The sequence below is a fragment of the Cetorhinus maximus genome, chromosome 19 (genome assembly GCF_964194155.1).
Source record: "Cetorhinus maximus chromosome 19, sCetMax3.hap1.1, whole genome shotgun sequence".
Lineage (NCBI taxonomy): Eukaryota > Metazoa > Chordata > Chondrichthyes > Lamniformes > Cetorhinidae > Cetorhinus > Cetorhinus maximus.
The window spans coordinates 19,021,689-19,046,174 of NC_135897.1; the positions used below are offsets into that span (position 1 = coordinate 19,021,689).

The 24,486-nt window shown below is 45.5% G+C and overlaps 1 protein-coding gene across 1 annotated transcript in view; it reads right to left on the reverse strand.

Moving 5' to 3' along the window:
• Positions 1–23,748, reverse strand: part of yeats2 (YEATS domain containing 2) — a 45,564-nt gene extending 21,816 nt beyond the window's left edge. Inside the window, exons 1-6 of the mRNA XM_078564632.1 lie at positions 23,509–23,748; positions 18,852–18,980; positions 14,661–14,758; positions 11,169–11,261; positions 5,887–6,141; positions 5,124–5,242 (exon numbers count right to left, since the gene is read on the reverse strand). Of these exons, the coding sequence (XP_078420758.1) occupies positions 5,124–5,242; positions 5,887–6,141; positions 11,169–11,261; positions 14,661–14,758; positions 18,852–18,951 (665 nt within the window). The 5' untranslated portion in view covers positions 18,952–18,980; positions 23,509–23,748. The remainder of the gene's footprint in view (positions 1–5,123; positions 5,243–5,886; positions 6,142–11,168; positions 11,262–14,660; positions 14,759–18,851; positions 18,981–23,508) is intronic.
• Between the last annotated feature and the right edge of the window lie 738 nt (positions 23,749–24,486).

Below are 24,486 nucleotides of genomic sequence, written 5' to 3' on the forward strand. Positions count from 1 at the left end.
CCACTTGATTGGCATCCCAGCCACCATTCTCAACATCTGCTCTCTCCTCCACCAATACACAATGGCAGCAGTGTGTACCATCTACAGGATGCACTGCAGGAACTCACCAAGGCTCCTTCAATAGCACCTTCCAAACCCGTGACCTCTAACACCTCAAAGAACAAGGGCAGCATATCCCTGGCAACACCACTACCTGCAAATTCCCCTCCAAGCCACACACCGTCCTGACTTGGAAATATATCGCCGTTCCTTCACTGTCGCTGGATCAAAATCCTGGAACTCCCTCCCTAACAGCACTGTGGGTGTACCTACACCACCTTCTCAAGGACAATTAAAAATGGGCAATAAATGCTGACCTAGCCAGTGACACCCACATCCCGTGAAAGAATAAGAAAAGGCAGAAGTAGGCAATTCAACCTACTGAGCTGTTTCACCATTCAATCACTTCAGTTAGCATTTTGCTATTCTGACCCCTAATTTTTAAAAAAATATTTATTCATTCATGGGTTATGGGCTTCGCTGGCTGGACCACCATTTATTGCCCATCCCTAATTGCCCTTGAGAATGCATGGAAATATATACGTATTATATCACATAAACATATGCATACAGATGTCGAGGGGCTTACATAACAACATAAGAAATAGCAGTAGGCCATTCAGCCCCTCAATCCTGCCCCGCCACTCAATAAGATCATGGTTGATCTGCCCCAAGCCTCAGCTCTTCTTTCGTGCCAACTCCTCATTGCTCTCAACTCCCCGATATTCCAAAAATCTATCTACCTCCTCTTTAAATACTTTCAGTGACCTAGCCTCTACCTCTCTTGGGTAGAGAATTCCAGACATTCACTACCCTCTGAGAGAAGAAATTCCTTCACATCTCAGTTTTATTCTATAACTATGTGCCCTAGTTCGAGGATCCCCCACTAGTCGAAACATCTTCTCAACATCTACCCTGTCAAGCCCCTTCAGAATTTTGTACATTTCAATAAGGTCACCCTTTATTCTTCTAAACTCTAATGAATAAAGGCCTAACTTGTTTAGCCGTTCATGGTAAATCAACCCCTTCATCCCAGGAATCAGCCTGGTGAATCTCTTTTGAACTGTCTCCAATGCCAGGATATCCTTTCTTAAATACGGGCACCAAAACTGTACCTGGTGCTCCAGGTGCGGCCTCACCAACACCCTGTACAGTTGTAACAAGACTTCCCTATTTTTAAACTCCAACCCCCTAGCAATACAGACCAAAATTCAATTGCCTTCTTAATTACTTGCTGCACCTGCATGCTAACTTTTTGTGTTTCATGCACAAGAACACCCAGATCCCTCTGTGCTGCACTTTTTTGAAGTCTCTCTCCATTTAAATAATAGTTTGCCTTTTGATTCTCCCTACCAAAGTGCATGATCTCACACTTTCCTACATTAAACTCCATCTGCCAAACTTTTGCCCACTCACTCAACTTACCTATGTCCCTTTGCAGATTCCTTATGTCCTCATCACAACATGCCCTCCCACCTATTTTTGTATCGTCAGCAAATTTGGATACATTACACTCTGCCCCCTCCTCCAAGTCATTAATATAGATAGTAAATAATTGAGGCCCTAGGTCTGATCCTTGTGGCACTCCACTAGTTACGTCTTTCCATCCTGAAAAAGACCCATTAACCCCAGCTCTCTGTCTTCTGTCCGTTAAAAATCTTCAATCCATGCTAATACATTACCCCCAATACTGTGAGCTCCGATCTTGTGCAATAACCTTTAATGTGGAACATTATCAAATTCCTTCTGGAAATCCAAAAACACTATATCTACCGGTTCCCCTTTAACAACTCTGCTTGGTATATCCTCAAAGAACTCTAGCAAATTTATCGAACATGATTTCCCTTTCACAAAACCATGTTGACTCTGTTTGATTGCATTAAACTTTTTTAAATGTCCTGCTGTTTCTTCCTTAACAATGGACTCTAGCATTTTCCCAATGAGAGATGTTAGGCTGACTGGCCTATAGTTCCTTGCTTTTTGTCTCCCCCCCTTCTTGAACAGGGGCATCACATTAGCAGTTTTCCAATCCACTGAGATCCTTCTGGAATCCAGTGCGTTCTGGAATATTTGGAGCAATGTCTCCACTATCTCTGCAGCCACTTCCTTTAAAACCCTTGGATGTAGGCCATCAGGTCCTGGTGACTTGCCTGCTTTTAGTTCCATTAGTTTGTCAAATACTTTGTCCCTCGTGATAGAGACTGTTACAAGATCTTTCCTCCCATTAGCTCCTTGCTTATCTGATATCTTTGGGATGTTTACAGTGTCCTCCACCGTGAAGACCGATGCAAAATATTGGTTTAAATTATCTGCCATTTCCCTGTTCCCCGTTATCCAGTTGCATCCTCCAAGGGTCCCATGCTCACTTTAGCTACTCTCTTTCCTTTTATATACCATCAGAAACTCTTGTTTGTTTTTATATTTCTTGCCAATTTACTTTCATAATTAATTTTCTCCCTTTTTATTAGCTTTTTAGTCATCTGCTGCTGGTTCCTAAAAAATTCCAAATCCCCTGGCCTACCACTAGTTTCCGCTGCTTTGTATGCCTTAGTTTTTGGTTGGATACTTTCCTTGACCACCTTCGTTAACCACGGGTGGTTCATCCTTCTCATTGAGTCCTTTTTGACCGGGATAAATTTTTGCTGAGCTTTATGAAATGTCTGCTTAAATGTCTGCCACGGCTCATCCTTCCCCTTAGTCTACTTTCCCAGCCCGCTTTAGACAACTCTTTCTTCATACCTCTGTAATTGCTCTTATTTATGTTGAGGTCCCTGGTTTGAGATCCGAGTTGCTCGCCCTCAAGCTGAATTTGAAATTCTACCATGTTGTGATCGCTACCCCCTAGAGGATCCTTAACTACAATATATCTTATTAATCCCACCTCATTACACATTACTAGATCTAAAATAGCCTGTTCCCGGGTAGGTTCTGCAACATATTGCTCTAAGAAACAATCCCTGATGCACTCCACAAATTCATCTTCCATGTCACCCCTGCCAATCTGATTTGTCCAGTCAATATGCAGATTAAAATCACCCATGACAACTGCAGCACCCTTCTTACATGCCTCCATTATTTCCCGATTTATACTTTGTCCTACAGTGAGACAACTCTTCTGGGGCCTATAGGCGACTCCCACCCGTGATTTCTTCCCCTTGCTATTCCTTATTTCCACCCAAACTGATTCCACATCAGGATCTATTGCACCTATATCACTACTCGCCAGCGCACTGATACCTTTCTCTTAACAAAGCTACCCCACCTGCTTTTCCCTTTTGTCTATTTTCTGGACGTCAAATACCCTTGAATATTGAGTACCCAGTCTTGGTCACCTTACAACCACGACTCTGTAATAGCTATCAAGTCATATTCATTTATTTCTATTTGTGCCGTCAACTCATCTATTTTGTTACATTCTGCGTGCATTCAGACAATGAGCCTTAAGCTTTGACTTTTTACCATTATTGTTCATTCTGGTTCTAATTTCTGCTGCACTCTTCTGCTTATATTTTCTGCCCCTTCCTGTCACACTTTGATTATTGTTTGCCTCTTCACCACCCTGCACCTCTGCTCTCTTGTTTCTTTTTGATTTTTTAAACTTCCCTTCAATTGAACCCTCCCCCCCACTAATTACATTAAAGTCCTATCTACAACTGTAGTTACAGGTTCGCCAGGAAACTGGTCCCAGCATGGTTCAAATGAAGCCCGTCCTACGGAACAGCTGTCTCCTTCCCCAGTACTGGTGCCAGTGCCCCAAGAATCGGAACCCATTTCTCCCAGACCAATCTTTGAGCCACTCATTTACTTCTCTAATCTTATTTACCCAACGTCAATTTGCACGAGGCTCAGGTAGTAGTCTGGAAATTATCTTTGTGGTTCTGCTTTTTAATTTAGCCCCCAGCTGCTCGTAGTCCCTCAGCAGAACCTCCTTCCTAGTCCTACCTATGTTGTTGGGACCATGACAACTGGATCCTTCCCCTCCCACTCCAAGTTCCTCTCCAGCCCAGAAGAGGTGTCTTTAACCTTGGCACCAGGTAGGCAACACAGCCTTTGGGACTCTCTGTCTTTGCTGCAAGACAGTATATACTCCTCTAACTATGCTACCCCCTATTACTACTACATTTCTCTTTTCTCCCCCCACTTGAATGGCGCTCTGTGCCACGGTGTGTGGTCAGTTCGCTCAACCTCCCTGCAGTCTGTGCTCTCGTCCACACTGGGAGCAAGAACCTCACACCTATTGGACAAAGGCACTGGCTGAGGCTCCTCCAAAGCTAAATTCTGGATCCCCATACCTGCCTCACTCGCGTCACAGCCTCCTGTCTCTGACCACGGTCCAAATTTGATGTAATTGATCTAAGGGATGTCACTGCCTCCTGAAACAGTGTCCAGGTAACTCTCCCCCTACTTGATGTGTCTCAGTGTCCACAGCTTGGACTCCAGCTCATCAGCTCTGAGCTGAAATTCCTTGAGCAGCCAACACTTGCTGCAGATGTGGTCACCATGGATCGCACCGGCATCCACCAGCTCCCACATATTACAGCTGCATCATATTCCTGCCCAGCCATCTCTATTCTATTTAATTAATTAATTTGGATGTTAAATATTTTTAAAGTGAATTTCTTAACTGTGCTCTTCAGCTGTAATAACGTCTCCTGATTTAAACCACTTGGCCAATCAAAAGAGACATGGAAGAGATACCCACCAATCACCTACTTGCTTTCCTTTGAAAGCTTTCCTTTGGCTCTCTGCCGCAGGTTTTTATCTTAAGTTCCGCATGGCTCTACAGTTCACTGTAACTTTAGCAGAGGATCCGTGGAAAATCTGGAGAATTGCTAATTTTGCCTTTTCTCTGGGCTCTCCAAGGTTTCTCTGTCAAAGTTACTGTGGAGTTCTGTTCACAGTGAACAGATTACAGAACATCACACCTTATACTTATGTTATATTCTGATCACCCTCAGTTACACTTCCACTTTCATAAGGGGGGAGGGGGTGTGGGGGGGGGGAGAAGGGGGTCAGAAGGCAAGGCAAAGAAATGCAAAACATTGAGAGTTAGAGACAGATGCCAAGAAGAACCAAGCACTGACTTTGAAACGTTGCCAACGACAATTGTCTTTTTGACGTAAAGGCGTGAAGGATCTTCACTGGTGGTGAGGTAGGTGCACCGTTGTTCTATCTCCTGTTGGGTTGGAACTCCAAAGGTATCCTAGGAAAGACAGGAACAGAAAACAATGAGATGAGTCACTCTATTTTGTTCGACGGTGTATTGTCTTCCCATTTCCATCTCCTTACCACTGCTTTTTCCCCACTGCCTCTTCCAATCTCCTTGGACTACTGACCTCCAACAGAGCCAGCCAATCCCAATCAATAGCCAACATGGGTAGCTGGTCTTCACACCAGCCAACTATGGATAAAACTGCTGATTCTCATAACCTCACTGCGTAGCTCTACTTGCCACCTCCCCCCATTCCACGCCAGAGCAGTGAGACTGGCATCTCAGCATAGTGGAATGACAACCACGCACAGCTCCATTTTGCAACCACTTTATTCTCCTTAAGATGTTGATAATTCCCAGGTTCCAATGCCCTCTACTAGCTTGTGCAAGTGATCACTTGTTGTGTGAGCCTGTGGGCAGGCTGTTTGACTGCAGACACCAGGCTTCTCTTGATGCCCACACACCCACTTTCCAGCAATCAAGATTGGGAACCTGGCAGCTTTTTGCAGGTCAAGGTGATTGGGGCCAGCTGTAGCTTCCATTACCACTTGCCTATCCAAGGTCAGGAAGCAATGCTATAGAGCCTCACGTATACTCTCCCTACACAGTGAGGGATTCGCCCCTCATCACTGTACCTGGCTAGTGTTCTGCCCTGCTCTTTTCTCGGATCGGTCAGACTGAATGCCCTCACATGCTTGAGTTAGCTGTTCCTGCTCGCTCTCTTTGTCCAAAAAGGTGTCTGGTTGGTGAGTGACCGAATCTGTTTCCGATTGGTTGGCGGATGGAGTTTCAGATCGTTGATTGGCTGGGGACGATGATCGTGAAGGAGATTCTAGAAATTTCTTGATGACTGGGTGATTGAAAACAGTCGGATCGTACGGCTTTGGACCCTGAAAAAATCAAACAGCCCAGTTTAGTCGATGTTCAGGAAAGCAAGGTTAAACTAAAGGAGGTCATCTCTCTCAGCAAACATTAATGGTGGTCCCAACACCTCAACCAAGAAATGGCAATGAAGGCAGTCCCATTGTCCTGACTAAGGACGATACTGTCAATGCAAAAAGACACTGTATAACTAAAAAGAATTTCACATTATTTCAGAAAGTAATATCTGCAAACACTTTCTGGCAATTTAACCAATTAAGTAAATTTACCTAAACAACTTCATATTCTCAAGTTAAAGCCATTTCAATGTCTCAAAAATATCAAAGAAATAGCTTAAAGGTATTACTGGAGCAGCAAAGGACCAAGGTGATAGGACACCAAGGTTAGAAAAAAGGTCAGGAAAGAAAATGAGGTGAAGTGGAGGCAAGTGATTAATGAGCTCAGATTGGGTTTTAAAATCCAAAGAATTATAGTAAAAAGTTAAACTAAATTCCTTATTCTGTGTCATGCATTCATGTAAACATAGCCCAGGCCTAATAATTAAACTGAATCACAATTGTCACAGATTGGAGAATATATGAGATACTCACCATCTTCTTTCACCTCACTAAGTGGGAAAAATATCACACTCAAACCACAATTTTCAGGCTAAATTGCAAAGTCAGATTTATTTTAAAACCAGAATGATAAAAATGAAAATGGGTACGTTAGTGGGGAGGTGAAAAAGGCATATGGGACACTTGCCTTTATCAACCAAGGCATAGATTACAAAAGTAGGGAGGTCATGTTGGAGTTGTATAGAACCTTGGTGAGGCCACAGCTGGAGTACTGTGTGCAGTTCTGATCGCCACATTATAGGAAGGATGTGATTGCACTGGAGGGGGTGCAGAGGAAATTCACCAGGATGTTGCCTGGGATGAAACATTTAAGTTATGAAGAGAGGTTGGATAGACTTGGGTTGTTTTCATTGGAGCAGAGAAGACTGAGGGGCGACCTGATCGAGGTGTACAAGATTATGAGGGGCATGGACAGGGTGGATAGGGAGTAGCTGTTCCCCTTAGTTGAAGGGTCAGTCTCGAGGGGACACAAGTTCAAGGTGAGGGGCAGGAGTTTTAGGGGGATGTGAGGAAAAACTTTTTTACCCAGAGGGTGGTAACGGTCTGGAATGCACTGCCTGGGAGGGTGGTGGAGGTGGGTTGCCTCACATCCTTTAAAAAGTACCTGGATGAGCACTTGGCACGTCATAACATTCAAGGCTATGTGCCAAGTGCTGGTAAATGGGATTAGGTAGGTAGGTCAAGTGTTTCTCACGTGTCGGTGCAGACTCGATGGGCCGAAGGGCCTCTTCTGCACTGTGATTCTATGATATACAAAAGTCAGACAGACCAGCAAAACTCTAAGTACAATAACTAAACTTACGCTACATATAAAGTGGATCGCCTGTTTAAAATAGAAGAAAGAGTCTTAAATTCTTTTAGCACCTCAACAAGTTTATGGATACATTCGGTGATGGCTAATTGTTGCAGGTGAATTCTCAGACAGCATATGGTTTCCAACACAGAAAATGGGAAACTCAAGACCGCAAGATGATCCTTTGATTATCGAGAGGCCTTTCATTTGTCACGGAGCATGAAGTGGCCTATCAAACTTTGATTGAATTAGCTATCAAAGCGACTGTCACATCTTGACTGTGACCATGGCACCAATTCTAGGTCATAATTTGCAATAGCTTATCACTCTACAAAAACAGGGCTGGTTGAAACCCACACTCATTAAGGGTCCTTTTATTTTAACGGGAAATATAGGGCAAAGGGCCACGGTCCACAAACAATAGACATGTACAGCACAGGAGGCGGCAATTTCGTCTATCATGTTGTGCTGGCATTTTGCCAGAGCAATCTGAAACTAATCCCACCTACCTACTCACTCCCATAGCCCTGTATCTTTTTCTGCTTCAAATACTTGTCCTGATTTTTTTCTTCAAAGATGCAACAGTCTCCGATTCAGCCATTGACTGCAGTAAAGCATTCTGTGCTCCAAAGTACCTGTTGCACAAATAAATATCTCCTAACATCTATGTCCTTAGCAATAATTTTAAATTGATTGCCCTCCTTTCTGACTCACAACCAGAGAAAAATCACGCTATCACCATCATAATTTCAACAATCTCTATTAAATTCTGCCTTAGTCTTCTCTGGTCTAGTGGAAACAGTCACAGCATCTTGAGTCTCTCCTCATAACCTTACCTACCTGTACCTACAATTTCATGAAATTATGCATTTGAATCCTTAAGTCCCTGTTCATCTTTCAGTGCCATTTTCTATCCATGCTGCTAAATTCTCTCTTAAGCCACATACCTGAATTGTTACAACAAACCTCGTGAAGCACCGTCAGTGCAGACACTATTGCACCTGGTCCAGTTAAGATTGCTTTTCTCCAGATAAGCAGTTGTGACTAGAAAGATTTCCTCTCTGGTTGCATGACTGGGCAATTGTTTGCAAAAGAAGATATTCTCTTTAATGGAATCCCCGTCAACATACCTGACTTTGGTTATAAGCTGGCAGTGTCCGTTAATATCTGTGGAATCATCAATATGCAGGGCAAAATTTTCCACTCATTTCTAATTTCTCTTGAAACATCTGTTCATTATCAACTGACATTTCATCAATAATTGTATTATCATAAAGGGGAACGTTGTCTTTTTCTTCGGCAGCATCTGCTCCCAATATTACTCCAATACTTTTCATGCCGGCTTTTGGCAATAGTGTGCGGCTTCTTCGATTTCGCTCCATGCTCAGCCACTATGCAACGCACCTCTTGCGCATTATCTGAGACCCACACATACTCCATCATACTGAAGTGGTGTTTCATGGGATTGCCCAGGCTTGACCAAGTTGCTGGTTTAAGTTTTAAAAGAGTTTGCAGTAAAAAAAAGACACTACAACAGATGTAGTAGAGAATGTGACCTTTTCTTCAGGCCAAGAAGCTGATGACTGGCCTATGGTTTAGGCCATAATAAGCTTAGGAACGTGACATTCAAGGCCAGGCTAAGATATGCAGATGACTGGACAATGTAGTAAATCAAAAGAATAGATAAGACAAAGCTCGTGATTCACTCACCTGTGGGTGTTATTTGTGATAAAGGTCAAGTCATTCCATGATTATTTTGTAAACTCATCAATAATTGCGGACATATCGAACTAGACGTTAAGAGCATTGTGAGTTAATAGTAAGGTATCACGAAGATGGTATACATAACTGATGGAAACTGTGTATCTTTGAATTGTCTCCTAGAGTATCCTCAGAGAGTATTTCCCCTGTATGCATACTTATATTGAATAAGCTGCTAAACTGCTGCTCGATTTGCTTACAGCTCACTCTGTGTCAAGTGTCTGGATATTCCACAACAAATCGTTGATTTTGCTTTAAGTTTTGTTCTCTCAGACACTTGTAGTATTGTGTATCCTTGCTGGCAAGCGAATGCTGTTTTGTTTTCAATTGGCACTTCAACTTACTTAGCACCATTGCAGCATTTGAGAGCTTCTCCCTGCAAGTTAGGCTTTCTGGGACAGGGCAAGAGGCATCACCCATCCACAAAATCCCAAAGGCCGAGTAGCTGTCACTGTACACTCTGTGCACAAACCTCCCTTTTATCTCGAGCTTCTGTTGTTTCAGCCACATTTGAATCAGAGCTGGATTCTTCACTTCTATTCTTCAAGAGCTTATCCATGACTGCATATATCATATACTAAATGTGAATCTTGATCCGGCAGTGTTTCCCTTATTTGTGTTTTGTGTTGTCTCGTTTCACACTAAAACACGTGAATACCATTTTTCAGTTACCATGGGCGACTACACAAATTGTAACGTAGTTGATCTTGTTTTTGCAGCAGTTTTGTCCATGTGCAATGATTTTTTAAAAGGAAACCGAATAAAGCTACTTCTGGCGGTGTCGGATTGCCACTTCACTCAAAACTACTTACCTGGAAATCCAGGCGATCCTGGGAGTCGGGCCTGGCGGGGTGGGTATTGGTGAAATTCTTTTTAAATTCATTCATGGGATATGGGCATCGCTGGCTAGGCCAACATTTATTGCCCATCCCCCCTTGGGGGGAGTTCAATGGAGGGTCTGGGTGGGTAAGTGCTATGGCTACCCAAAAGCTAGAAGTGGATTTAAATCGCATTTTCGGCTGGTTCCCAGTGCAAGGCAATTGCCCATCGCAAGTTTGAACTTCCCAGGAAACTGCTGTGCAACCCTTAACTGAAACCTCTGGAGGAGGTTCCCCAGCACATCTTTGGGTACCCCTCTAGATACACTGCCCTGCAGCTCGGAGGTTTTTGAGCTCGAAAGTTTTTTTATTTTAAGTACATGTTTCAATTCGGGGCGAGAAAGGCAGTGAGGGAGAACAAGAATTCAGGGCCATAAAAGCAGCAAGACAGAGTGAGTGTTTGGGGAGATGAAAACTATAAGAGAAAGTGAGAGTTTGGGGCTATAAAAGTGGCGAGAGAGAGCGAGCGAGGATTCGGGGCTATAAAAGTGGGGAGAGCGAGTGAGAGTTTGGGGCTATAAAAGCGGTGAGATAGAGCGAGAGTTCAGGGCTATAAAAGCGACGAGAGCGAGCAAGTGAGAGTTTGGGGCTATAAAAGTGGCAAGCCAGGGTTCAAGGCCATAAAAGCAGTGATAAAGAGCCAGAGTTCAGGGTTCTCTCCGATTAGCCTCTGATTTCATGGCACACTTGAGCAACATTCACGGCACATGGGTTAGGGACTGCTGCCACACATGAACTTAATTGGCAGTACATAATTTCCTGCTCTCCCTTCAGGTTCAATGATCCAGTTAATTAACGAGACTTCAGATTTATGATTATTGGTTTGAATGGATTGGATCACCATCACAGTCAACCAACTTTATGTAATCCCACTGGCAGCCATTACAAGATCATGCAACTGAACCAAGGAATGTCACCTTAATCACGTGGCAAAATTGTGGGACTAAAAATCTGGTCAAACAGATTGCCTGCTTCCTCCTCCTTACCTCAGCAACCTTGGGCTGCACAGCTGATGCGTAGTAGTTGGCCACGATGCAGGCACGAAGTTTGTCCATCATCCTTCTGGCCTCATTCAGGCGCTTTAGGAACAAGCAAATATTCAATCATTTATTGTAAAGCAACTGTTTAGAAATGTCCTCATCTGCAAATGATATGAATCCTAAAAGAACACAATGTACAGAAATTATGAAATTATTAGATCTCCTGTTAGATCTCACTGCATCAAACAGAAGAAGTAGGAGTTGAAGGAAGCAATTAGGCACTTTCAGCGTCCTTTGCCATTCAACAAAATCATGACTGATCTTCTACCTCAACTCCACCTTCCCGCATAATCCCCATTTCCCTTAATACTCTATCAACCTCTACCTTGAATATACTCAACAACTGAGTGTTCACAGCTCTTTGGGATAGAGAATTCCAAAAGTTCACAATCCTCTGAGCGAAGAAATTTCTCTTCATCTCAGCACCAAATGGTTGACCCATTATTCTAAGAAGTGACACCTTGTTCTAGATTCCCCAGCCACAGGAAACATTTTCTCACCATCTACCCTGTCAAAAAATGTATATGTGTCAATTAGAACACCTCTCACTCTTCTAAATTCCAGGGAATAAAGGCCTACGCAATCTCTCCTCTTGCCAGGAACCAGTCTAGTGAACCTTCATGGCACTCACTCTAGGGCAAGTGTATCTTTACTTAGGTAAGGAGAACTGCACACAGTACTCTGGGTGTGACCTCACCAATATCCCGTAGTCATGCTTCTTTACCCTAATCCCTTGATAATAAAGCTAACATACCATGTGCCTTCCTAATTGCTTGCTGTATCTGTGTGTTAGCTTTCTATGATTCATGTACAAGGACACCCAGGTACCTCTGAATGTGAACATTTCCCAGTCTTTCACCATTCAAAAAATTATCCTGACTTTTTATTTTTTCTATCACACTTTGCCAGATTGTATCCTATCTATAATTCTTTCCCACTCACCCAAGATGTCTAAAATCCCTCTGCAGCCAATTTGCATCCTCCTAATCAGTTATTTTCCCATATAACTTTGTATCGTCAGCAAACTTGGATATGTTACATTCAGTCCCCTCATCAAAGTCATTAATATCGATTGTAAGTAGCTGAGGCCCAAGGACTGATCTTTGCAATATCTTGCTAGTTTCAGTCCATCAATCCAAACATATCCAAGTCATTCCTACTCTGTTTTCTATCCATTAACCAATCCTCAATGCATGGCAATATATTGCCCCTGATCCCATGAGTCCACATTCAGTGTAATAATTTCTTGTGTGGTGCCTTATCAAATGCTTTTTGAAAATCCAAAGAAACTAGATCCACTGGTTCTCCTTTATCCATATTCATAAGATCACAAGAAATAGGGGCAGAAGTAGGCTTTTCGGCCCATCAAGCTTGCTTCGTCATTCAATAAGATCATGGCTGATCAGACTGTGGCCTTAACTCCACTTTTTTGCCTGTCCCTCATAATCCTTAACTCCCTTGTCGATCAAAAATCTGCCTAACTCAGCCTTGAATATATTCAATCACCCAGCCCCCATTGCTTTCTGTGGAAGAGAATTCCAAAGACTAGCAAGTCTCACAGAAACCCCTTATTTTAAACTGCCCCCTATTTCTAAATTCCACCACGAGGGGAAACATCCTCTCAGCATCTACCTTGTCAAGCCCTCTCAGAATCTTAAGTGATTCAATATGATCACACCTCATTCTTCTAAACTCTAATAACTATAGGCCCAATCTGCTCAACCTTTCCTTTCATCCCAGGTATTCACCCTTGAAGGCTTCCCAGAGGTCCCTCGTTCAAAAGCACTCAGTGCCTGATCGAGGGACCTGGCATTGGGAAGGAGGGGCCTGCTGCAACCCACACCCCTGCCCTTGCTGCTGACCACCCACCCCTGCAACCCCCACCCTGTGATCCCCAACTCGTCATCACTCATCCATGACCTGGCTCTCTCAGCGATCCTGGGCCTATGGTGCGTGCATTACTGGCAGCAGTCACCCTCTCCCCGCTGGCACCGCCGAGCAATGCAAAGCTGCCTGCCTCTAATTGGCTGGCAGCTCTCAACCTGCAGGGCTTCCAACCCTGGGGTCCTTGATCCCAGGAAAGGCCTGCAGCTGCCCAGTTAAGAGGCTGATTTGCACTTAATGCAGCTGCCCTTCTCGAAAAGAGGCAACACGGGGTTCCGGCCAGCTCTCCAGCAGGCAGGCAAGAACCCCATTGCCTGCATTAAATTCCACACAAGGTATTAGTTTAATATCTCTGCCATTTCCCTATTATAATTTCACCAGTCGCTCCCTCTAATGGGCCCACATTTATTTTCACTAATCTATTCCTGTTTACTTATCTATGGAAGTGTTTACAATCTGTTTTTAGGTCTTTTGCTAGTCTACTCTCATATTCTCTTTTCTCCTTCCATAACAATTTCATGGTTCCTCCTTTGATGAATTCTGAAATTGAACCGATCCTCAGGCTTACTACTCTTTCTGGCAACATAATAAGCAGCTTCCTTTGATCTAATTCCATCTTAAGCTCCTCTCATCAGCCACTGTTGGACCACTTTTTCTGTAGGCTTTTGTGTCTTAAATGAATGAATATTTGTTGCAAATTAAGTATTAATTTTTCAGATACTAGCCATTGCTTGTCTACTGTCATATCTTCTAATGTAGTTCCAAACTTGTCTTTTCATATCTAAGGCCAGAATATTGCCGTCAGCGTGTGTCCCAACGTCATCACGCATCATTTAGATGTTTCGTTCAGCGGACGTGCACCAGAGGTGGCTACACACCCACCGAGCTGTCAACGGCCTATTAAGACCATTAAAAAAACCAATTAAACTTTTCAGCAATGCTGCCCGTCCAACCTTAAGGTTGGCGGGCAGGTGGAGAGCCCAAGCGGCCTTCGTGTTATTCAGGAAACCTCGTCCACGGGCGGGATGAGGTTTCCTGAAGGTTTTATAAAATAATGAATTAAATTTTGCACAATTCACAAACATATCCCAGCTCGTGTGGCTCTGTCACACGATGAGACATATTTAAATAACTTTCTTCCTCCTTTATTAAAAAATTTTACTATCAACTTAAATCTCCCTGAGGCAGATCCGTGCCTTAGGGAGATTGCTGCGCTCTTTCGCACACATGTTCCTCCCTCTCCCCCCGCCTGTACAAGTAGTGCTGAGCGCTACCGGCCGTGCATCACGCTGGGCAGGCCTTAATTGGCCGGCTCACTTAAAATGGTGGCACACAGCCGACTACAGGTGGCGATTGGCTCCGCGCCCACCCCCCACCCGCTCCCGTCCAGCACGCCTGACATAGGTGAGATGTATTTACAGCCCTATGTAGTTCACTTAGTCGGATGCTGCACTGTTTTATTACAAGAGTAACCAATAGAAGCATAACTTCATGGGATATCTGCTAAGTAGCAGTGTTAATGTCACTGGTGATGAGCACAACTGATGCCTTTACCTGGTCTATGATCTCAATCTCATGCTCTTTGTTCCTCATCTCCATTGTAAACTGTTCCTTGATAATAACTTCAATCTTCTGCAGAGTGGCTTCACGTGCTACATGAGAAATAGAACGGATAACTCAACACACTGCAAACATTAGAATTAATAGAAACCTGATCTCAGAAACCAAGCGGCTAACATTCACGAACCACATGAAGTTGTTGGTTCAGCTTTCACTAAATAGGAGTGAGAGTCACTGAATTTTTGCTTAACAAAAGGTTCAAGGAATAAAAACAGAAAATGCTGGAGATATCAGCAGGTCAAGGCAGCATCTGTGGCGAGGAAAACAAAAGTCAACATTGCAGGTCATTGACCTAGGTGAAACAAGATCATTAGCATTTAACATCAACTCTCCTACTGCTCTCTCCACAGGTGCTGCCTGACATGCTAAGTATTTCCAGTAGTCTTTATTTTTACTTTAGATTTTTAGTATCTGCAGTATTTTGCTTTTGCATTAGAGGTTCAAGGAATTCACAAGTGATTCACTGAACTAAGTTCTTCCACTTACGCAAAATATAGGCTATGCCATTCATGAGGCTACAGTCCTGGGCATAATGCTGCTGGACAAATATCAGGTTCTCAGCAGGTTTACTTAAACACTCACTGAGATCCTTTCTAGACTTTGTAACACAGGCAAGTCTCATTGATTTTCCACAGGATATATGTTTGCACCTCTCTTGAAGAAAACTTGAGATTGCCAGAGGATTTAGGGAGGTTAGTGGACTGGGCAAATGTGTGGCAGATGCAGTTCAATGATGCAAAATGCAAAGTTGAATACACTGATTGAAAAAAGAAGAGATTTTCTAGGTTATTCTTTTTCACATTTGTAAGTTTGTGAAATAATCATGTTCTGTGTTTTGTGCCTCCAGAATTTTCAAAGTAACGGCAAAATTTCATCTGTTTGTGTGCTATTCATGAACTGCCACCCAAAGGTTTTATGTCTCAAGACTTTATTTCACCAGCCATGCCTGCTTGTTGTTTCCCTCAAGCCAATTCAATCGAATCCCTTAATCAGGTGCCAGCTGATAAAACTCTCTGTATGCATTATTCTCTATACAACTCCTCTAAACCAGTCAATCAATTAAAATAACAGCCTGTAATCAGTTCCAAGTATATTACGCTCTACATAAATCATCCAAACCCGTCAGCTGAAATTACAACTTGTAGCTCACTCATAGGTATTACTATTCTATACATAAATCATCTGAACACTCAATTAATCTCTGTAACTCACTTCTATATAGGGTTGCCAATCCTCTAGGATTGTGCTGGAGTCTACAGGAATGAAAGATTAATCTCCAGCGCACTGCTACAAGCAACAAGGGAGAAAAATCATAGGGCTATTCCCCATTTTCTTTGAACACTTTTTGTTTATTCAATATAAGAATATTGCAGATGAGAAAAACATGGCTGTTTAACTGGTTGGGGGAGTTAGAGGCAGGAAGTCATGTGATGAAATTTCCAGGAACACATCTGCTCAGAGTTGACAGCCTCACCCTCCCATGTATTGGTTATTCTATACATTAAAGTGTTAACCGCTTTAATTAGATTCTGGCCTGCAACTCATTCTGAGGTAGTGCCTCTCCATCTCTGTAACCTCTTCCAGTCAGACAATTCTTCAAGATCTCTGCACTCCTTCAATTCTGGTCTCTCGAGCGTCCCTGATTTTAAACTGCTCCATCACTGGCGGCCATGCCTTCATCTGCCAAAGCCCTAAAATCTGGAATTCCCTTGCTAAATCTTTCCGCCTCTCTACCTCTTTTAAACTCTCCTTCAAACCTGCCTCTTTGAACAAGTTTTTGGTCATCTCTCCTAATATCTCTTATGTGGTTCAGTGTCAAACTTTGTATCACGCTGCTGTGAAATGCCTTAGGGCATTTTGCTCTGTTAAAGGTGATATATAAATGCAAGTTGATGTTGCTGTAGTAATTATTCTGACTTCCTGGACCAAAGGTGTATTTGCCATATTGGACATTTTATCATCAGTTAGGTACGTGGATTTTTTTGAAGTATGTTTTGAAAAAGTTGCCAAAATAAAAAGAGGAAAATTGCATTTTATTTATTAGATGGAATACAGAGAAAAAAGGTATTAGATGCACATCCCTCGCTGACACATTAAAAAAACTGTTTGGACTGGATTTATCAAAAGACAGGAAACTAATGCAATGCAGAACAATAGCTGCAACTCTGAAGTATTCTTGTGGTGGGTGTCACAGTTTATTTCGTAATTAATATTGCCAGACTGCCTTACCCTGCATTCCCACTTGGAAGAATTCAAGTCAGGATACATGGGCTGTGCATTATAGAACTGACCTTCAAAAAGAAATCTCTCTCCTGTTGACTCCCACCATGCCTCTTGGTGGACAGCTTGTTTGTAACTCTCTGCCAGAGACACTTCCTAACTAGCTGTGTAACTTCTGTCATTCATCGATGAAGGACTGAGACTGTAACGTCAACATTGTAGGTATTTCACCTGCAATGTTCCAGACAAGTTAACACTTCCCTAAAGATTATAAGGGAATTACATTTATGAAAAGGTAAGACTCTGCCCTTGTAAAGCACATTATTCACAGGAAGCCTGAACTCTAGCCACCAACTTTTATAGGCCTGAAGGTTTGAAATTAGTTTTGGGTTGTCCTAGCGAACAGCCAACACTGGCTGAAGCGTTATAAGCATCTATAGTTCTGCTGTTCTAAATTCAGCTCAATGGTTGGAATTTACAAGTATTTAGATTGTAAGAGAAAAGGAAGACTGAGGAAAGTGAGGGGTTCCACAGTCCTGAGCTCCTGGGAAAGGATGGGTTAGAGTAGGAGACAGAAGAACGTATTGACTTCAACAAAATGAGATTACAAAGAAGAGGAAGAGCACATAGGCTATTTACAACTGAGGAGGAGCTAGAGTCTAAACTAGCAGTATTAATAAAATAAGAGAATCATGAAAGGTTGCTAAGGAGGGAGAGAAGTTTGAGAGATGGATCATCCATCAGTCTGGGAGTTATGATTTTTGGCGCTGGGAAGATTTCCACTTTAAGTCTTTAGTCCAGTCCACCATCTCTGCACATTTCATCATGCTCCTCAGTCCCATCCTTCTCCAGAAATGTCTCTCAGCCCCCCATTTACACTACCGCCTCAACGTCTTTCCCTATTACTCAACTCAATTGGCCATTTGGGTGGAAAGGTTCCCCTGATTTTCTTTCTTTTTGCAAAATTCCTCACCATTTACAATTTCAATCACTGCTGGTCCACCCCACCTTTACCAATTATAAGTTACTATAATATCAACAAAAATTCAGGTGTGTCACATCAGCCTGGCATAATGTTAGGACACCATTTTAGACATAGGGGATCAAAGAGGGGAGTTTGCAAATGCTAACAGGGACACTGTCACTCTACAATCGCTGGAAAATCAATGGTTCATGCATCATTTAAAGAAAGTACTGGAAGCATGTGGTTTCCAGTCCCCTATTATGATGTCATTTTCGTGTTACACTTTTCCCACTCAAATAACATCAGTTGATGATTAGAGAGGTACAATTGCCCTCAGCCCTCTTCCACAGATAATTGGTTTCTACTCTAGTGCTCTATGTAATGATCCTGCTGGAAATTACGTGTGGAAATGCTAAGCAGGAAGGGCATCGAGCTCGGATGTGATGCCCTCCAAGTTGGATATCTTGCCAATATATTTCATGCGTGAAGAATGGACACTTGGACTTCACCCCACCATGAGAAAATCAAGCAGCAAATGACACCGTTCCAGAAAGGCCATTCTGTTTTTCTTTGTTAGTTCACTGAAACTTCCACGGAAGTGTGAGCACAAAATGGCAAAATGTGAGCATTTCCTTTCTGAGGTTCTTTATATTCATTCATGTGATGTGGGTGCCACTGGCTAGGCCAGCATTTATTGCCCTGCCCTAACTGCCCTTGTTCAGATAGCATTTTAGAGTCAACCACATTGCTGTGGGTCTGGAGTCACATGTAGGCCAGACCAGGTAAGGGCAGCAGATTTCCTTCCCTTAAGGACATTAGTGAACCAGATGGGTTTTTACAACAATCAGCAATGGTTTCATGGTCATCATCAATCTTTTAATTCCATAATCAGACTTTTAATTCCAGAGGTAATAAAATGGCAAGTGTTTGCACTTCCTCACCTGAATGTTCAATCGTTTTATATCGTTTTTCCTGATGACAGACTGAGATATCCTCATAGTCTGGGTCTTTGTCCTCGATTTTTCTTTTCATGCCCGACATCTTCACAAAAAGCTGAGGGTATCTTTGTTCTATAATGAAAAGTTCAGTCTTTCAGATCAATTACTTAAGATGCATTAACAAACAGGCTGTGCACAGGCTGCAAACACACCAGTGACAGAAGCAAGGATGTCACAAATCCCCTAAGTTAAAGGCAACTGGGTTTCCGGGAGGTTCCATGATAGCCACTGAGTTTCCATGTACAAGTGCACCATGGCACTGAGCAAGAGGGCATCAGGAACTCCTTTAATCGTAGGCACCTAGTCTCAGCCAGCTAATGAATATATAAAGAATTTGCTTTAATATAGCACCTTTCACAACTTCAGGACATGCCGAAGCACTTTACAGCTCGTGAAGTATTCTTTTTTGAACTGTAGTCACTGTTGCAAATAGGCAACTGCCAATTTGTACACAGTAAGGTCCCACAAAAAGCAATGAGATAAATGACCATATCTGTTTATAGCAATGTTGCCCGATACGTAATTATAGTATATAATGTATGATAGACACATATTCACGGGTTCTCTCTGCTAATAAACAGACAAAAAAAGTGTTAACATGCTGTCAGAGACCCCGGAAAAGAGAACCAAACCTGTGACAGCAGCACTAGTAATTCATCCTTAACTAAGGTGCTGAACCAGTGCCAACTGTTTGGACTGTACAGCTCAGTTACATGCTTGCTTTAACAACAAGGCTACGCATAGGTTTCTAAAGTAATGTTTGCAACATAAATGCAGTATTAGAAAAGCAAGTTGCTCTGATTGCAATTGCAGATTACAAACGAGCTTTAGATTCATAGACGTTTACAGTACAGAAGGCCATTCGGCCCATCATGCCTGTGCCAGTCAACAAAGATCTGACTACACTAATCCCATTTTCTAGCCCTTGGCCCATAGCCCTGGCAGCTATGACAATGCGAGAGAATATCTAAATACTTCTTAAATGTTACAAGAGTTTCTGACTCAACCACCCTTCCAGGCAATGATTGCCAGGCAGTGAGCTTTGTTTGTATTATAGTCCTAACATCTTGAGAGCATCATTATGACACCACCCCACCCCTCCTTATCCCCAGCATCACCCGCTCCCATTCTCCCTTACCCCCTCCCATGTCAACCACTCCCCCTTAACACCCTCCCCTTCCCCTCCTTGTCCCCCTTCTCCGTCTTACCCCTCCCTCACCACTTCACCTCATCCTGACCCCCTCTTACCCATTCACCCTTACGTCCACTCACCTATTCACCCTCACCCCACGCCTACCCCCACCCCTCTCCCCTACTACCCTCAGACACTCCACCATGCCCCTCATCCTCACCCCTTCTCCACTCACCCTCCTGCCCTCCACCCTCCCCTCCCCCTTCGCCACCCTTCTAAGCCCCCAATATCCCTTACCCCTCCACCTTCTCCCTCACCCCCTCCCCTCCTTGCCCACCTCCCCCAACCCCCTTACCACCACACCCACATTCCCCCTCACCCATCCTCTCCTGCTTGTCCCCGCTTCCCCACAGCCCCTCTCCCTCAACCCCTCCCTACTCACTTTCCCCTCACACCCCTCCCACCACCATCTCCCTAACTCCTCTCCCACCACCATTTCCCTAACCCTCCTCCCATCAACCCCATCCCCTCACCACTCATCCCCTCACCCCCTCCCCATCTCCCCTCCTCCTACCGCCGCCCCTCTACCTCCCTTCTCCCCCTCCCACAACCCCCCTTTCCCCACCTAACCCCCGTACCCCCTCCTCCCCAATCCCCTTCCCCCCAATCCCCTTCCCCCCTCCTCCCCAATCCCCTTCCCCCCATCCTCCCTCTCTCCCCTGTCTGGCATGAAGCTATTAATGTATATAATGTTTTGGAAAGTATCTTTCTTATAAAATAGAGGTTTAGTTGGTGGGTGTGTCTTAATTGGATTAAAGCCAGCCAGTCTGGTGTTTTGATGGATACTAGTTTTGATATGTAAAGAGATAGCGTGCATTTGCATTTTTTGATTACAGCATTCAAGAACTGGAGTGAAAACTGATGCCTTTCTCGCAGCTACCAAGCAATATGTTTATATTACTAATAAAGTTGGTACTCTGAAAGGGATTTTATTGTTAGAGAGGTTTAGTTCAGAGGTTGTTGATACAATGAGAATTGAGGGGGTGGGTATAACTTCAGTAGTTTTTGGGCGTGCAGAGCAGGGGCAGTGTGAAATGTAAAGGTAGCTGTAAGTCTCCAACTGGCTCTACAGGAACCAAGTGAAAGAACCTCATTTTGAATTCGTAAGGTGAAAATGCTTTGCCCAGTGGATTTGGTTAAGTCTATGGATTGCTGTTGCCTCAATGGAGATTAGTTTGGGAATTTATTAAAAGTTATAATAGTAGTAATTTGTAGCCATGTGTATATCTATTTTAACCTGTGTAAATTAATAAAATGTTTCCTTTAGTTTAATGTAAAACCTTGAGAACTGGTGGTTAAAATTATAGGTTATGACAGTTGTTTAAAGTTTCCCTCTGGGATTTTTAAATAACTCCACTTCATCAACTGCACCGGTCAGAACACATCTCCCTCTCTCCCAACCCAGTCTCCGCACTCCCATTCCCCTCTCCCCTCTACCTCCCTTGCTCCCTCACCCCCTTCCCCCTCACCCCACCTGAACTCTTACCCCTCCTCCCCAACCCCCTTACCACCATACCCATTTCCCCCTGACAGCTCCCCCTCTCTCCCTCCTCTCCCCACTCCACCTCTACTCCCTTCTCTGCCCCCTTCCCTCACTGTTCCCTTATCCCCACTCGCCCCCTTCCCCCCACTGCCCACTCCCCACCCCCTCCGTCACTCGCACTCTCCCCCACTCCGACCTCACCCATTTTCCCCCCTCACTCCCCATCTCCCCCCCCAACTCCACCCTCACTCCCACTCTCTTTCCAACTCCCCCCTGACCCCACTCTTTTCCCTCACTCACCCCTCTACCCACTCCCCCCCTCCCTCCTCTCCCCCACTCCCGCCTCATCTCTCCCAGCGCCCACTCCCCTCGCACTCCACATTCCCCCACCACCCCTCCCTCCCAACCTCCCCCTCAGGCCCCCCTCCGCCTTTACTCTCCCCACCCCCTCACTCCTCCCTCCCCTTTACTTTCCTCCGCTCCCCTTCCCCCCTCCCCTCCTCCCCACCCCCTCATTCCTCCCTCCGCCTCACTCCCCCTACCTCCTCACTCCACCCTGCCCCTCCCCATCCCCTTTACTGCCCTTCCCCTCACTCTCCCCTCAACCCATCACTCCCCTCCCCTTCTCTCCCTTCCCCCTCACTCCCCTCCTCTCCCCATTCCCCCCACCCCCTTCACACACCCCTCCCCCCACACCCCCTCACTCCCCCTACCACCCTCTGCCCCACTCCACTCCCTCCCTGACTCCTGCTGCCTCCTCCCACCCACACCCCATCCCTTCTCCCCTCACATCCTCCCCCTCTCTCCCACTCCCCCTCTTCCCCTCCCAACTTCCCCCACACATTGTTTTCAATGTAAATCACTCAGAAACTGCCTTGAACTAAAGATGAACAATAAACACCTCCATCTCCCCAACCCCCTCATACCCCCCAGCCCATCCTTCTTCCATTCCCCCTCTCCCTCTCCCACCCTCTCCTCCCCCGACTCCCACTGCCCCTCAACCCTCCTCTCCCCTTCCCCTCCTACTCTCCTCCACTCACCCACCATTCCCCTCTCTTCTCACACTATGCCGCTCTCTCCCACACCCTCTCTATCCCCCACTCTCCTCTCTCCCTTCACTCCTCCCTCTCTGCCTCACTCCCCCTCCCCCAACACTCACTCCCTCAGCCCCTCCATCCTTCATGCCACCTCCCCTTCACTCACCATCCCCTGCCCCACTCCCCTCCCTCTCACACCCCCTCAACTCCTGACTCCTCCTCCCTTTCCCTCCCCCTCACTTCCCTCCTTTCTACCCTCCCTCCACTCACCCCATCCCACACACTCTGCCCCACTCCCCTCACTCCCTCACCTCCTCACCACCTTCCCTCCACTCACCACCCCATCCCCCCTCACTCCCCCGAATCCCCTCCTCACTCCTGACCCCTCCCTCCCCTCGCCCCCACTCCCCCATCAGTCCCCCTCTCCACTCCCTTTACTCTCCTCCTCTCTCCCCTCACTCCCCACCACCCTCAAACCCTCCGCATCCCCCCTCATTTCCACACCCGTCCTCACTCCACCCTCCCACTCACCTATTCCCCTATTCCCCTACCCCCACCACCCCTCCCCCCCTCCCCACCACCCCCTCCCCTATTCCCCTCCCTTTCCCTTCCCCTCTCCCCACCACCCCTTCCCCTCCCCTTGCTCCTCCCCCTCCTCATCCCCCGACCCTCCTCCCTACCCCCCTCCCCTGACCCCCCCCCTCTCCATACCCCTTCCCCTGACCCTCCCCACCCCCCTCCCCTGACCCCCCCTCACCCAACCTCCTCCCCCCACCACCCCCTCCCCTGACCCCCTCCCTACCCCGCGCTCTCTCTGCAACCCCTTCTCTCTAACCCCTTCCCTCTCAGACTCTCCCCCTCCCCGCTCACTCTCCGGCCTGTACTTACTACCAGCCTTGGTCTCTCCTCCCGGGATCTCTCCCTGGCGTCCTCGAAGCCGCGGTTACGCGGGGCCGCTGAAAGCCTGAGGCCTGCTACCCGCGTGGAGCCACAGCTGCGGCGGAGGCAAAACCAGGGTGGCGGGGACAACCGGCCCGAGCCCGGAGCCCCGAGCCCGGAGCCGCAGTGAGCTCCAGCCGCCTCCCGGCCTCCGCTCCCAGCGAGAAACAGAGAGGACAGCGGAGAGCCGGAGCGAACAGCAGCAACAGGGGGAGTGAGAGAGAGAGACAGGGGCAATAAAGGGAGAGAAGGATAGAGGGAGATGGACTGAGAGAGAGAGAGAGAGAGTGTGAAAGGGATAGAGGGAGATAGAGAAAGGGTCAGGGAGAGAGAGAGTGTGAAAGGGATAGAGGGAGATAGAGAAAGGGTCAGGGAGAGAGAGAGTGTGAAAGGGATAGAGGGAGATAAAGGGTCAGGGAGAGAGAGAGTGTGAAAGGGATAGAGGGAGATAGAGAAAGGGTCAGGGAGAGAGAGAGTGTGAAAGGGATAGAGGGAGATAAAGGGTCAGGGAGAGAGAGAGTGTGAAAGGGATAGAGGGAGATAGAGAAAGGGTCAGGGAGAGAGAGAGTGTGAAAGGGATAGAGGGAGATAAAGGGTCAGGGAGAGAGAGAGTGTGAAAGGGATAGAGGGAGATAAAGGGTCAGGGAGAGAGAGAGTGTGAAAGGGATAGAGGGAGATAAAGGGTCAGGGAGAGAGAGAGTGTGAAAGGGATAGAGGGAGATAAAGGGTCAGGGAGAGAGAGAGTGTGAAAGGGATAGAGGGAGATAGAGAAAGGGTCAGGGAGAGAGAGAGTGTGAAAGGGATAGAGGGAGATAAAGGGTCAGGGAGAGAGAGAGTGTGAAAGGGATAGAGGGAGATAAAGGGTCAGGGAGAGAGTGTGAAAGGGATAGAGGGAGATAGAGAAAGGGTCAGGGAGAGAGAGTGTGT